General features: G+C 33.5%; 1 protein-coding gene and 1 pseudogene across 1 annotated transcript; both read right to left on the reverse strand.

The window, feature by feature from the left end:
- Positions 1-2,558: 2,558 nt before the first annotated feature.
- On the reverse strand, positions 2,559-6,100 carry LOC141721723 (thylakoidal processing peptidase 1, chloroplastic-like). Its single transcript, XM_074524785.1, has 6 exons — positions 5,304-6,100; positions 3,675-3,755; positions 3,496-3,564; positions 3,323-3,409; positions 2,974-3,041; positions 2,559-2,812 (listed from the first exon to the last, which is right to left on the reverse strand). The coding sequence occupies exons 1-6, from the start codon at positions 5,802-5,804 to the stop codon at positions 2,692-2,694; spliced, it is 927 nt and encodes a 308-aa protein (XP_074380886.1). The 5' UTR covers positions 5,805-6,100; the 3' UTR covers positions 2,559-2,691.
- Positions 6,101-11,924: 5,824 nt separating this feature from the next.
- Positions 11,925-13,149, reverse strand: LOC141720116 (uncharacterized; annotated as a pseudogene).
- Between the last annotated feature and the right edge of the window lie 2,578 nt (positions 13,150-15,727).

The raw sequence follows: 15,727 nt of genomic DNA on the forward strand, positions 1-15,727 counted from the left end.
TAATTTTTAAATATAATTATCTTAATTCTTGAATTTTAAGTTAGGTTAACATTTTAAAAAATATTTTTAAAAACTAAAGTTAATAACAAAACAAAAAATCAAAATAAGTTGAGAAAAAGTACGTCATTGCTAACATTGAACTTATCAGCTTATAAGTTGTAAATTCAACTTATAAATTGGGTAGACAAACACTCATCGATAAGTTGTTGCGGACTTATAAGTTATTAAGCCCACTTAATAGATTTCGAGTAAATTGCAGTTTGCACCCAGTATCTTTGGGTGTTTTCTCACTATGGTCCCAAATTACGTTTGTTGACAATTTGCACCCCAAATTTTAAGTATCCGTTCAGTTTGCACCCCTTCAGCCATTTGCCATCCAAAATCACCGTTAATGTTAGTACTGTTCAATATTCAGAGGGGTAAAATTGGTAATTTGCTTTTTTGTAACGGACACAGCCCCAGTATATAGTAGTATATATACACAGCCCCAGTACATAGTAGTATATATACACAGCCCCAGTACATATATGATTCATACATCAACAACCTTCATTTTTTTTGTTAATGGCTTGCAGGTGTAACTGTGGGAATTGAGTATTCGAGGCAACAACATGGACCTCGACAAATGCTGGGCATCGTTTCTTATCATGTCCTGATCGTAGATGTGGCTTTTTTCGATGGGTTGATCCTCCTATGTGTGATCGTGCTCAAATCATAATCCATGGGTTGCTTAAGCGAATCAACAGACTTAAAGAAGGTGAAAGAGGAAGAAATGAGTTTGAACAACCTGGGGTAGTAGAGGTTGAGAAACAGTCATGCAGTAAAGCTCTCGTTCTTCTAATTGTGACTTGGATCTTGATTTTTCTCTTCTTCTTTTCATCAGTTTAGGAGTACAATTTTGTAACTGTTTGGTGGTTGTAGAAATAGTCATGTAATTGTTATCAACTTATGTCTTGCAATGGAAAGTTTGGTGGTTATAATTTATGTTTTTCAATAGATTTGCATTGAATTTAGGTGGTTGTGCTGGTTGTTGAATGATAAATGAAGACGGTGAATTTATGTGTCATTGACACACTTCTGCTCCCAAGTTGGATTGCAAGTGTGTCTGTTGTATAATGTTTTTATTTGGATGGTAGCTGACCTTTTCTGCTTAATCCCATAGCACTTCCACTCACAACCAGCATCATACACCCACTTGATCTTGTCTGATAAGTTCTTCCGCAATCTGATAGGCCTTTGGTGAACAATGGCATGCTTCCACATAGCTGCTCTGAAAACAGCCCCATTGGTAAACAACATCCCAAGTGCAAACTGAGGGTCATCCATCCCAGTGATTTCATTGAATTCTGGGTACTGAATGTCAGCTTCATCACAAGAAGAGACAACCATTTTTTCATCTACAGAATTCCAACTATCTTCTGAACTAGAATCTTCAAAGTCATATTATGCAGCTGGTGCATCTTCAGGGGTTGAATTCACATTTTCTTCAACATCTGGAACTGTTTGAGGTGGTGGGTCTTCTTCTGATGGCACTTGTTGATCTTCAACAACATTTGCAGAGCCTTCATTTCTTTTATGTGCTTTCTTCCTTGGAACTGACTGGTTCTTTGCTCTTTTTACTTTGCAACTCTGCTTAACTTCAGTTTCAACTGGCTCACTGTCATCCAATACTACAGGAGTGTCTTCTGTATTTTTAAATAGTCCCTGTGACAACAGAAAAAAATTACAACTGTTAAATTCATATGCAACCTTCTGCAATGAATTAACAAAGAATTACTCTAATTTTTACCCTCAACATGGAATATCTTCCTCTCTTTATGGTCCTGTATGGAGGATTAGGTTCTCTTCTTCTTTTTTGGAGTCTTCTCCACTTCGCTGTCAGTTGAATCTAAGTTAGATGTATCCCCTTGAAAACTGTCATTATCCTCCTCATCATCCCCTTGTGCATGCACATCTTAATCCTCTTTTTCTATGGGTACAATATGATCCTCTGCCTCATCTATCATTTGACTTACTCTAAATCCCCACTGTGGATTCATCTAAATTCTCATCGTGGTATATTTTAATTGAGCACATATCAAAATATGATATTTCTCCACCAACATATGACTTAACATATTCATCTAAATCCCCACCGTGGTATAGTTTAATTGTAAAGTGGATTGAATATTCTGTAAAATACATTAAATTAAACAGTAACCATATGAACCAAACAAATATCATTAAAAGATAGATAATAAAAGGAAACTACAAATTGGGGATTTGGGATTAGTGGTATGTATTTAGTTTAATTACCAATTTTACCCCTGCCAATACTAACATTAACGGTGCTTTTGGATGGAAAATGGCTGAAGGGTTGCAAACTGAACAGATACTTAAATCTTGAGGTGCAAATTGTCAACAAACGTAGTTTGGGATCATAGTGAGAAAACACCCAAAGATACTGGGTGCAAACTGCTATTTACTCATAGATTTCCCAAACACACCCTATGTGTATCACAAGGGAAAACCATCGGTTCATTATACATACCAGGTCCAGGATATGTAACAAACCCAGATCGAGACAAAAGTTTACGTTTTTCTGTTCATTAATTATGCAATTTTATACATAAAACAAAACAGAAGAGTTAAAAAAACAACTTTATACAAAGCACAAACATGAAGAGTGCTAAAAGCAGCACGTAAAATGTTTCAAGAAACGGCAACGGTTCGATGTCCTGCGTATGGTTCATAAATTGTATCGGCAAGTCTTGAGGGCGGCCAATACCGGAGGACAGATCTACTGATAATGTTGCTGATAGGAAGAGGACCCCTGCATAAAATGATGTCACAAGTTAAAATCCAATGGTCCCCCTTCCACCGCGTACAATTATCATGTTGGAAACTACGATTTATAACTTCTAAATATCTAGACAATCTACTATTTCCTGTCAATACGTTTCAAGGAATCATATTAACGGAAGCTAAACTTACCAGTTATGAGAATCGTAACTGTTGTTTCGATTGTCCCCCAACACAAACACATGGCCTTCAGGAACAAGCTGTAAAAAACAACAATCAACCACGACTTCTAAGACACAGTTTTAGATGTTGAATTTATAGGTAGTCTAAAAAGGACTTGAATTCTCCGGGATTTGAATCTCCCGATTTCATTCATTTACACTTGAATAGTTAAATCACGCTTTAACTGCATACTATAACTTAACTATGGTTGAAACTAAAATAGGACATGTGACATACATCCAAGGTTGCCAGTTAAAATCGACAGAATCATGTAACAAAGATGTTCATTCCATTAGATTGCAAGAAGTTTAAAACATACCAGAGGCTTCATATTATAAGCAAGTGGCTCTAAAATATAGTCCTCGTCTTGATCAGCACCATTTACAAACAATTTCCCATCTCGAACCTATACAAAGATCAAATTTATCAGTTTTAGCACCAGTTGAACAATGACTCAATAGCTAGGTGTTTCTCTAGAAAAGATGATCTCACCTCCACACAGTCCCCAGCTTTTGCAACAACACGCTTTACAAAGGCATAATCAGGGCTATAACCCATTTTCTACACATGGTAGCACAAACAAACATAACAACAATGTCAGTTTTCTATTTTCAAATTCCAAATAAAAGATAGAAATGCTCAGCTGGATTATAATCTTGGATCTAATGTACCTGAAGAATTGGCTGAAGAATTGGAGGCGCACTGAATATCACAATATCCGACACCTCTGGATTTCTGAAAACATAAGAAACCTAGAAACACCAAAAGAAAGAGCACAAAACATAATATAAATATTCCTAACCCGAGAAACAGCATCCTGCACGTATAAAGGACAGTCACTTCTATCACAACTTAACAACTAGGAACACATCAAATCACGGAGTGAAAACAATCACTAAGCCTTTCCATAGCCGCTTAGTCAGTTTAACAGAAATAAGATGGTATCTTCCAATTTCCATAAATATCCAGCTAAATCAATTTATCATGAGAACAAACGTGTTTTGTCTTTGGTTGAATTGAATGAAAGAGGAAGGAATGGAATTTGACCTATAATATGGGGCAAAAGTTATATCCTTATCCATACCATTCTCATCCACCTAAACTAAAGTTACCCCCCCCCCCCCAAATTAATAAAGAATGCTGCATTCCCAAATCATACCCTTTTTCTCCCCAAATCTCATCATAGAAAATTTGCCCACTCATTTTTCTTCCAAATCTTCCCTCGTAGCTCTATTGTTTCCCCTATAATTTCATCCATTCCATTCCTTCTCCCGCAACCAAATACAACATAAGATAACACTAAAAACACATAAGATAACACTAAAAACATTGTGTTTGGTTGGTGGGAATGGAATGAAGATTTGTGATAAATGATGGGTGCGTAAAAGAGATGGAAGCAATGGGTGGGGAGCTGACTAAATAGATAGTAAAATATATAAAAATCAATATTTGTGATGCAGATGAGTTATGTCATTCTCTTGAAAAATTTGAAAATATATAAGCCTTCATAGAATGGAGACTATATAGCCTATGATTAATCTAACAGTGTAAATTTTATACCACTCATCACATTCCTCGTCACCCAACACAGAAATACTTCCCCATGGCACACCCCGATCAATGATATAGATCAGTCCTGAGATCACATACATCATATATATAGACTTATTAAGCTTGTTTTATTAGTTGGTTTATTTAATTGTTTTATTAGATCAGTCCCCAAATAATGATATGGATCAGTCCCGAGATTACATAGATAATATATATATAGACTTATTAAGCTTGTTGTATTAGTTGGTTTACTTTATTAGATCAGTCCCATACATTATATATATAGACTTGTTAAGTTTGTTCTATTAGTTGGTTTATTTAATTATAACTTATCTTGTCCTACATCACATAACCTCGAGCAACAAATCACCACTAATCTGTAGATACTAACAGCCATATAGAAGTACACGTTTTTGGTTATGTTAATTTGATAATCTAGTGTTGAAAACCAGCAAATCGGTTTATACATTTCTCTGAAATTGAACCTAGGGATAGCCTAATAGACCACTATTACACATGGATACATGTAAAATTTAACAGAACCAAATATAAGCCCATTATGCAACTAACTTTATCATATTTCCTCATTCTCTCGAGTATAACCTTATGAAATTTGGATCATTTTAAAACACGAAAAACATACGCTATAAAGAGTACACATTACATGGCAAACAAAACAGACATTATCATTACTCAATTCACTAATAAATACATAACAATCGACAAAGGCATACGTAGATAATTCATACCTTCTCTGCAAGAATGCGATCACCAACATCAAGAGTAGGAGCCATAGACTTCGAAGGAATCGACCTAGGCTCAGCCAACGACGATCTAAACAACAAACTAACACTAACAGCAGTAAAAGCAGCCTTAGCATCCTCCGAACAACAACTCAACAGCTTCGCCAACCAATTACTCCTCTCGAAATCCACTCCCGAAAACTCTCCACAACATACATTCCCCTCTTTTGTCCCTCCTTTATCCACCTCAGCCCTAACTCTCATCTCATTACACGGCAACCATTTATACACGTGCAAAAACGGCGAAATCCCCGAGCCAGAACTCGGAAATTCCAAACCCGAGATCTGCTTAGACATCGGGTTCAGACCCGGACGATCAGAAAATATCGTCCGAGTCGTAAACAACGAGCCACTAAAGCCCGGGTTAACCCGGGCTTTAGTGGCAGGTTTTAATACAAGGTTGTTAGCCAGGTAACCAGAAAAGTTAATAGTAATTTTAATCGCCATAACGGTAAATTTGTAAAGACTAAGAAAGTAATTTAACAGTGTGAAGTTTTTGAGAATCGAGGGGATTAATAAAAACCCTAGCAATAATAAGATAGCATTGTGAATTAACGAGAAATCAAGGTTTGTGAAGATTTGATGAATTGAAAAAAGAGTAAAAAACCTAAATTAAGGGTTGAATTGATCGAAACCCTAGAAAAAAGAAAGAGATTACAAAAGAGATAGAGATCTCTCTCGGAGAGAGATCAGAGAGAGAGAGAGAGAGAGTTGAAAATTTGTGATGATCCAAAAAATGAGACGAGTGTTTGGGGCAGAAGGGGGCTTTTTTATTACTGGCGAGTGGCGGCTTTGTTGTGAAGTACCGATTTTACCCTTTACCGATTTTACCCTTTATTTTTGGCGAATTTACAATGCGATTTTTGGTATTTTTTCATTTTAGTGTTGATTTTTATTTTTATTTTGGTTAGAATGAGAATCACAGGTGAAAATTGAAAATCGAAGCTTATGCGTAATTAAGTTCGACTTCTGATGTGTGTGCGTGTGATTAATTATAAAAAAATGGGATGAAAATTTTAAAAAGTTTATTTATTGTGATTCAAATGAAATTTTAAAAAGATGCGGGTAATAAAGCATTTATTTGATTAGCAAAGAATATTTATTATTTAATCCTCAATTACGGTAATTTGGTTATAATTTTAAAGAATTTTCCCATAATTTTAATAATTTTAAGAGTAACGTTAGGTTCCTGAAAAAAAATTCCCAAAAATCTTTTTAAATGAGCGGATTTTGATTTGTGCACGCATATTTATGCATGCGGAGTAGGGCTGTCAAATGAATAATTCGGATACAGATATGCCTATATCCGTATCCGCATCCGCAATCATCAGATTCGAATACGGATAATATCCGCTTTATTTCAGATATAGATAATATCCGTTTTTCTCGGATACGAATACAGATATTTCGGACGAATATCGGATTTTTTGAATTTTTTTGTTGCCCCTACCTTAAATACACATAATATATTTATATATGAATAAAGTAAGTGTATAATATATATAAAATTTGTATAAACGTATTATTTAATACATTACACACTATAAACTAAAAAAATAAATTTAAAATTATATATAATTTTATATTTATATAATTTAAATATCATATATGTATTTAGTTTCGGATTCGAATATCCCGAATTCAGATACGGATAATATCCGTTTTTTTCTCGGATACGGATAATATCCGCTTTTTTCTCGGATACGGATAATATCCGCTTTTTCTCGGATACGGGTGCGGATTTTTTGGACGAATATCGGATTTTTCGAATTTTTTTGACAGCCCTAATGCGGAGTCCCTTAATATTATTAGAAAAGTTGTTATCTGCAACGTGATATATCAGTATTTGAGAAAATGTTTGGGAAAAAAATTTGGGGAACCTAATATTTCTCTGATTTTAATTTATATTTATGTCTAACGGCAATTTTAGAAGGGTTTTGAGAGTGATATTAGCAACTTTAGCATTTATGTTGTTATAATCTTCCAAACAAATTAGGATTATTAGCAATTGTAAGATGATTAGTAGTTGGTTAGGAGAAGACATAAGTTAACAATGTCAACTAATCCTAGAATATTAACTTTAAGTTAGTTTATTAATTAATAATCATGTTAGGAGAACCTTCAGATGTCAACTCTAGACACTGGTACATCTACCGAGTACGAGCTTTTATTAAGTAAGCATAGAAAAAAAATTCAAATATTAAATTCTTTGTAAGATTACACATTTATAAAAATAAGAGTGTTTGAAACATTTTTTAGGGCTGAGCATTCGGTCGGTTCGGTCCGATTTATAAAAATAAGAGTGTTTGAAACCTTTTTTAGGGCTGAGCATTCGGTCGGTTCGGTCCAAAACCGGACCGAACCGAATAGACCGAAAAACCGAATTATCATATTTTTTTTGGACCGAACCGGACCGAAATTTTATTATGGACCGGACCAGACCGAACCGAATTATTTCGGTTCGGTCCGGTTTTGGACCGAACGGACCGAATTTTTATGAAAAAAATAAAATTATATTAAAATTATAAACCAAAAATTATAAAATCTAAAATATAATTAAAGTAAGGTGTTATGTAGAGTTCTAAGAGTGTATAACTACAATTATAATTAAAAATTTATGATTAAATTTTTTAAAATCTATGTAAAAGATATAATATAAAATTATGATTTTTATGATTCGGTCTATTCGGTTCAGACCGAAATATTTTTTACAAGAACCGGACCGAACCGAATTTTATTTCGGTCTATTCGGTCTGGACCGAATAGACCGAATTTTCTGAAAAATTAGGACCGGACCGAACCGAACCGAATTAGCACGGTTCGGTTCGGTTTTTCGGTTTCGGTTCGGTTTTGCTCAGCCCCACTTTTTAGATACAAGTCAACAATCAATATGTATCAAATCGCTAAATTTTTCAGAGTGAACTGTGATGGGTTGTTGAGTGAAGTGTGAAGTGCAGAGATACTGTCCGGCTTCCGTATTATTATGAGAGACATGATGCACAAAAGAGATATGACGTGGGTGTATTATTCACATACTCAAGGTTTCGTTTGTTAAAGAGTTCATTTTGTCCTATCATAAAAAAAATTCTTCGGAACTAATCTTAACAAGCAATTCACTTGTTCCACTTGCTGAATGGTGTACAGAGTCTTTATGGATCTGCTGTTGATCCACCCATCTTCAGTTCATCTTCTAGAGTTATGACAGTCGCTTTGTCCTAGAATCTGGATGGTGATTAAGTTCTCTTTATGAAAGAATAATTATCAGCCAAAAATTACTCCCTCTATCATATTGAATTCTATACATTACTTTTCGACACGTTTTTCAATGCTCATTTAAAATATAATTCCACAATATTTTTTTAAATTTTTTTATAGAATAAAAGTTTTATGTTTAAATTCTTATTCAAAAAAAAAATTTTGAAAAAAACATTATCAAACTATACTTTATAGAATTCTCGAAATACGTGCAAATAGTAAATGTATAGAATCGAACGGTACGGAGGTAGTAGTACTAATACGGGGAGGCTTTTGCAAGACAAATATTAATAATTTAAGTGCAATTCGTGTACTCAAACTATCTCGAATGGGTTAACTATAATGGTTGGCTAAATTGGATTTGTAAAACATTATGTAAAATTTGCTAAACCTATCTCGAATGGGTTAGCTATAATGGTTGGCTAAATTGAATTTGTAAAACATTATGTAAAATTTGCTAAACCTGTAAGACATTTTTTGCTTCGATGGTATTGGCTATATTGGTTGGTTATAATTTAAAAATAGTATGTTATTAATATTTTAGATTGTTATAAATAAAATATATCACTTTATTTAGCAAAAAAAAATATCACTTTAATATGGTAATAATTGATGTGTAATTTTCCTAAGATTTCTTAGAGCAACTCCAACTCTTATCTCTCCAACATCCTTCCCATTATCTATACTAGCGTAAGTGTCAAAGTAAGTTAGGTAACCTAAATGGCTGATTATGATTACTAGTATAAATCCCGTGCGATGCATGAGTTCCCATTAATATTTTAAATTTTTATTTATCCAGTTATATTATATTTTTATAATATTTATATAAATATATAATGATTATAAATTTATAATAAAAATAATAGAATAACATGTGGTCGTAATTTAGTAGAATAAATAAACTATTTCTAGTAGTTTAATAATTTAGTAGTTTAGCAGATATATAACACTATTATTTATATCTTTTAATAATAGAATAAGTTGTATTCGTAGTTTAGTAGGATAATTTGTATTCGTAGTTTAGTAGGATAAATATACTATATTTAGTAGTAGTTTAATAATTTAGTAGTTTATTAGATATATAACATTATTTATCTATTTTTGTAATAATCAAAATTAGGGAATTATCGTTGAACCAAACCGTTGAACCAGATTATCTCTATTACGGCTATTATAGTATAGTATATAGATTTTTAGAGTTTTGTATATGAGTTTTGTATATTCACTAGAAAACCAAATTCGGTAAAAAGAGTACAGCAAGACTCCCGCCCTCTCCCGCTTCTCCCGCCTCTCCCTCAATCTCTCTCCCGCCCATTTTATTCCATAATGTAATTTCAGTGTTTCACACATCTCCTCCACATTTTCTTTATCTCCAAAAATCACAATCAAAGGGTATGTTAAAACTCATTTATAGATGTTGAATTTTAATTTAGATATTTTATTTGTTAATTTAGAAATGATGAAAATAGATTGAGATGGGTTTAATTTTCTGTCAAACATATTAGATTTTGAATGTTTGTGTGGTATTTTCTTGTTTGCTGCATATTATATTGGATTGTCTACTATGTATTTGATCTATCGTTGTAAAGAGCTTTCAATGTTGCCATGATTTTTTGAGTATTGTCATGTGTTTGTCTCAATTGAGATATATTTATTACTGGTTATAGTAGTTGAATCAAAGACATGTTCATACTTGTGCTTCGTCTACTGTGAAGAGTCTAAAACAGTCTAGTTGAGCTCTCATGTGTCTTGATATTTTAGGACAATTAGAAATTGCAGTGACTTGATAAATTGTGCTTATTGTAGAAAATGGATTCCTCTTTCATTCAATTGCTCAATAATGGGGTATATAATGAAGAGATGAGTTTAGAATCACCTCCATTATCACAAACACAAGATGTAACAAACAAAATGAAAAAGGCAAAGGGCCGGTCAAAAAATTTCACGATTCAAGAAGATATGTTACTTATATCTGCGAGGAAAAATGTGAGTTTGGACCCAATATAAGGCAACAATCAAACACAACAAACATATTGGAGTAGAATAACAAGCTATTTCAACGAGTACAAAACATTCACAAGTGAACGAATCTCAAGCTCTCTATGTAATCGTTGGTCATCGATACAACTTTGTGTGAGCAAATTTCAGGGATTTTATAATCAAATAGACGAACGAAATCAAAGTGGAATCGGTGAACACGACAAGGTTGTACTTGTATAAATTTCTGCAGTTTATCAATTTGTTTGCAGCGTTGTTTTTGTCAAATTCTGCATCATTCTATTGAAAATTTCTGCAACTATTTAACAGTTTGCAGCAGTTTTCTGCAGAAAGAATTCTGCTGCGATTTTCAGCAGTTTTGTATAGAAATCTGCAAGAATTCTCAGCAGTTTTCAGCACATTTCTGCAGCAGTTTTCAGCACATTTCTGCAGCAGTTTTCTGCAGCAAAATTCTGCAAGTTTAGGCCATTTTCTGCAGCAGTTTTAGTTGATTTTCTGCACATTTAAACAACAATTTTGCGTTGTTTTGTGAGTTTTATGTGCAGTTTTTTTATAACAGTTTTTTATAGCAGTTTTCAGCACATGTACACAGCATTTTCTACACATTTACACAGCAATTATATGAGCAGTTTTGTGAGTTTTATGTGCAGTTTTTATAGCAGTGTTTTTGGTGCAGTTTTCAGCACATTTAAACAGCATTTTCTGCACAATTTTGCAACAATTTTGAGTTATTTTGGACAGAATTCTGGAGCAATTTTTGTACTAAATTATGTTTATTTAAATATCAGATTCGTGAGGCAAGTGAGATGTATCAAAAAATACAAGGCAATACTTTTCCTTATATGCATTGTTCGACGGAATTGCGACATTCACCAAAGTTTGCATCCAATCAATCAAAATCCAAAAAAAAAAGACATCTCCAAATGAAAAGTCTTCTCCAACACCATCTAGTGGAAGTCCGGCGAGTGTCAATAATGAGGTTGAAAATGATGACATGCAAGAGAGACCAATTGGAAGAAAGGCAACAAAGAGATTTGGAAGGCAAAGAAGATGAATTTAAAGTCTTACTCACCGAAATGGAAGAAAGCCTAACGGTCACAGCACAACAAAGAATGGAAGCATTTGATAAAGTAGTCAAAATGGAGGAGGAAATACATGAATGAAAGAGAGCAAAATAAGAGCGAGAAAGACAATTATATGAGGCCTCCATCACGGAGAAAGATACTAGTAGCATGGAACCTCATCTTGTTAGTTATTATAATTGTCTAAAAGCAAATATCTTAAAAAAATTAGCTTAGTTCAACTACATCATTATTACATATCACCGCCATGACATTGCCAAAGATGCTCGACTAGATCATTTTGCAACTGGATATGAGCTTGCTTGTCTCGAATTTGTCGATGTATTTGAATGAATTCTTTGATGTCCCTTGCATGACCAATATTCATTGAAATAGTTGGTGTGTCAGTATCGGTGTCATAATTAAAATCTGAAATATTTAATTCCCTTTCGTCTTCAATGATCATGTTGTGCAAAATTACACAAGATGTCATTATATATTTCATTGTGTCGACATCCCAAAATCGTGAAGGTCCACGTATTATTGCAAATCTAGATTGCAACACTCCAAATGCTTGCTCAACGTCTTTCCTAGCCGCCTCTTATGCAGCAGCAAAATACTTTCTCTTATTACCTTGAGGAGCTGAAATAGTTTTAACAAAGGTTGGCCAAGAAGAATATATACCGTCAGCGAGATAGTATCTCATCTTATATTCATGCCCATTGATACTAAAATTAACTTCAGGTCCACGACCTTCTGCTAATTCATTAAAAATATTAGATCGATCCAACACATTGATATCAATTTAAAGATCTCGGTAATCCAAAGAAAGAGTGTCAAATCCAAAGATCATATGAAGTTATTGCTTCTAAAATAATAGTAGGTTCGTGAACATGATCTGTATAAGCTTCTTGCCATGCAGTTGAACAATTTTTCCACTTCCAGTGCATACAATCAATGCTTCCTAACATACTTGGAAAGCCGCGTTGTTCTGCAAATGCCAATAATCTTGATGTATCTTCCCTATTTGGTCGTCTCAAATATTCAGGACTGAATACTTCAACAATTGCTTTCACAAATCTTTTAAGACTCTCGATAGCTGTACTTTCACCAATCCTAATGTATTCATCAACGGAATCTACAGCCGTACCATGAGCAAGCATTTTAAGTGCAGCTGTAATTTTCTATAGGGAGGATAATCCAAGGACCCCAACAGCGTCGTTTTTTTGAATGAAATAACTATCATGAGCTGTAAATGCTCCTTCAATCCTCAAGAATAGTAGCCGAAGCATCTGAAATCTTCTACGAAATATTGTTTCTGGATATGTTGGATTATCTGAAAAATAGTCACGATAAAGTCGAGCATGACCTTCTTCTCTATTTCGATTGATGACACGGTGATTTAGTGTCGAACCACCATGTTGTGAAGCTGGACTTTTATTGTGAAGTTGTCGATATTGTTGAACAACACTAGTCATTGTTAGCATTTATTCAGCTTCTTCTTCTTCGGCTCTCATCATTTTACGCATTAATCGAATAATATTTGACATTGTGTTTGCAAGTATAATAAATTTTGATTGAATCCTATCTAAAAATTTATAAGTAGTGATATATATATTTAATATGAAAAATGGTTGTTGAAAATATAGCCGTTGGAATTATAACTGTTGGAATTATAGTCGTTGGAATTATAGCCGTTGGAATTATAGCCGTTAAAATTTGAATGTGAAATAAAATTGATAGAATATTGATTTTGAATTATAGATAACTAATATCAAGAATACCATTGGAGACACACACCTTTTTGGTTATCTATAATTTAAAGAACCATTATTATACATTATTTTAGATAACCAATATAGAGAACGTGGTTGGAGTTGCTCTTAGAGCATCTCCAATGCTAAAAAACCCTTAGCTAAAAACATAGGTGGCATACCATAATTATCAATTATAAAGATTTTGTAAAAAAGTATTCACTCCAATGGTAAATTCATGTTAGCTAAATATATAGCCAACCTCCTGACATTGGCCAAATTTGCTAGAACCTCTACAAACCTGTAGCCAAATGCCACATCATAGGTTACAATATCAAAATAAAATATTCCATTTATAACAACTTCAAATAATGATAACATACTATTTTTAAAATATAGCTAATCATTATAGCCAATTCCATTGAACAAAAATTTCTTACAGATTGAATAAATTTTAGATAATCAGTATTTCGCACTATTTAGCCAATTGTTTTAGCCAACAAACATTGGAGAAGCTCTTACAGGCCTGTAGTGGATCGACAAATATAGTCATCCATAGGAGGTTGGCTATAATTATAGACAAGCGTTGGGTATGGTTGGAGTGTGAATTTTTGAATAGATTGGCTATATTTTTTATTTTTTGGTATGTCAACTTAATTTTTAGCTAAGGGCTCTTATGGTTGGAGATGCTATTATAGTTTGACTCTCAGACCACTTAGAATACTGATATTCAAAAACTACCACTTGCTATACTGACAAATCAAATTACTCCACAACACGTTTTCGTTGAATTTGTTTAATGCCTTTAGTGACGTAGATGGTATTTCAGTCAATTCACCGTTACAATGATTCTTTCAGCTATTTACACATACATATATTCAAATTGAGAATATATCTCTAAGAAATTGCTTTTTTGTATTCAACTCCACTACTAGAAAACCTTCAATAGACATCGGCTAAAAACCGATGTTAAAGGTTTTCCCGACCGATGTCTATGCAGGTGTAGAGAAAGGTACCCCCATTTAACATCGGTTGTAGCCCGATGTCTAACACTAACTTTAACATCGGTTCCAGGATGAAACCCGATGTATATTGTCTTTTTTTAACCAAAAAACTGTAGAACAATCTTTTTTAATAGCTTAAATATGATGTAATTATCAGTCTAAACTAGTAATTAACAAAGTATAAATCAGCACAAATCGATGTCAAAGCTAGCTATAACATCGCTTTTGGAAAGAAACTGATGTTAATGCCTTCTTTTGACATCGGTTTTAGTTTTAGAACCGATGTGTTTGTTCATTTTAACATCGGTTTCTTTATAGAAACTGTAGTCTCTCTTCACCTGACTCATCATGCTTTAGCCGATGTCAAAGGTAATGAAAGTTTTCCTTCTTTTACATCAGTTTTTCATATTTGGCCGATGTATTTGTTTGAAGTTAACATCGGTTGCTTTGCAGATTTTTTTAAGAACTGATGTCTAGTAACCTTTTAACAACAGTTTTTTAGAATTTGTGTGTAAAAACTGATGTCTAGATTACTAAAAACTAGACAGGTTCTAATTATTTCCTATGCACCCACAAATGGCAAAAATACCAAATGCCCACAATTATCCAACCAACAGCCAACAAGCAACCAGCAAACCAACAGAACTAATCCAATGAAACCAACAATAATAACAAACAAAAAAACAATAATAACAACAGAAGAACTAATCCAATTCTGTTTCATTAACAACTTAAAGTATCATCAAATATCAAGAACTTAAAGTACCACGACAATGTTATGGTAAGTTTACAAATTTTCGACAACCAATAAGCAAAAGTTCATATCTGGAAAGTTAGAGAAAGAAAGGAGGCTCTCTACATGAACTCTTCGATGTAGCCAAGAGTCTTCATACGAACAACATCAAGATCATTCCTGCTGTAGGATTTCTGATTCTTGTTGGACCACTGTGCGTATTTAACAAAAAGAAAAAAACAACAGTAAACAAATTGTTCTAGTAAAAATGAACAGGTACCTAACAATTTTGCAAAATCAACCAAAACAATAGGTACTTACCAATTTAAAGAAATTCATTTCTTTGTCTTCAATTATATCTTTCATATACCACATAACACAGTATCCACACTCCGTCCCTCCCGGCTGTTTAGGGCAGCCCTATTCCGATACAACCAAATATATAATCAATCACCAAAGTAAAAAAATTAAAATACATAGAACCTGTTAAAATTAAAGTTCATAATTACTTACAGTGAGATTTACAATTTTGGGATTTTTTATCACCCTTCCCTTTTGAGCATTG

Source organism: Apium graveolens, chromosome 4 (assembly GCF_009905375.1).
Source record: "Apium graveolens cultivar Ventura chromosome 4, ASM990537v1, whole genome shotgun sequence".
Classification (NCBI taxonomy): Eukaryota; Viridiplantae; Streptophyta; class Magnoliopsida; order Apiales; family Apiaceae; genus Apium; species Apium graveolens.

Bases quoted from the DNA above. Each gene is read 5' to 3' on its own strand.
- LOC141721723 (XM_074524785.1), bottom strand. From the start codon at position 5,804: ATGGCGATTAAAATTACTATTAACTTTTCTGGTTACCTGGCTAACAAC. The intron at 3,756-5,303 runs GTATGAATTATC...TGGTGTTTCTAG, and splicing joins ATCGCATTCTTGCAGAGAAG to GTTTCTTATGTTTTCAGAAA. The intron at 2,813-2,973 runs GTAAGTTTAGCT...CATTTTATGCAG, and splicing joins AGTTACGATTCTCATAACTG to GGGTCCTCTTCCTATCAGCA.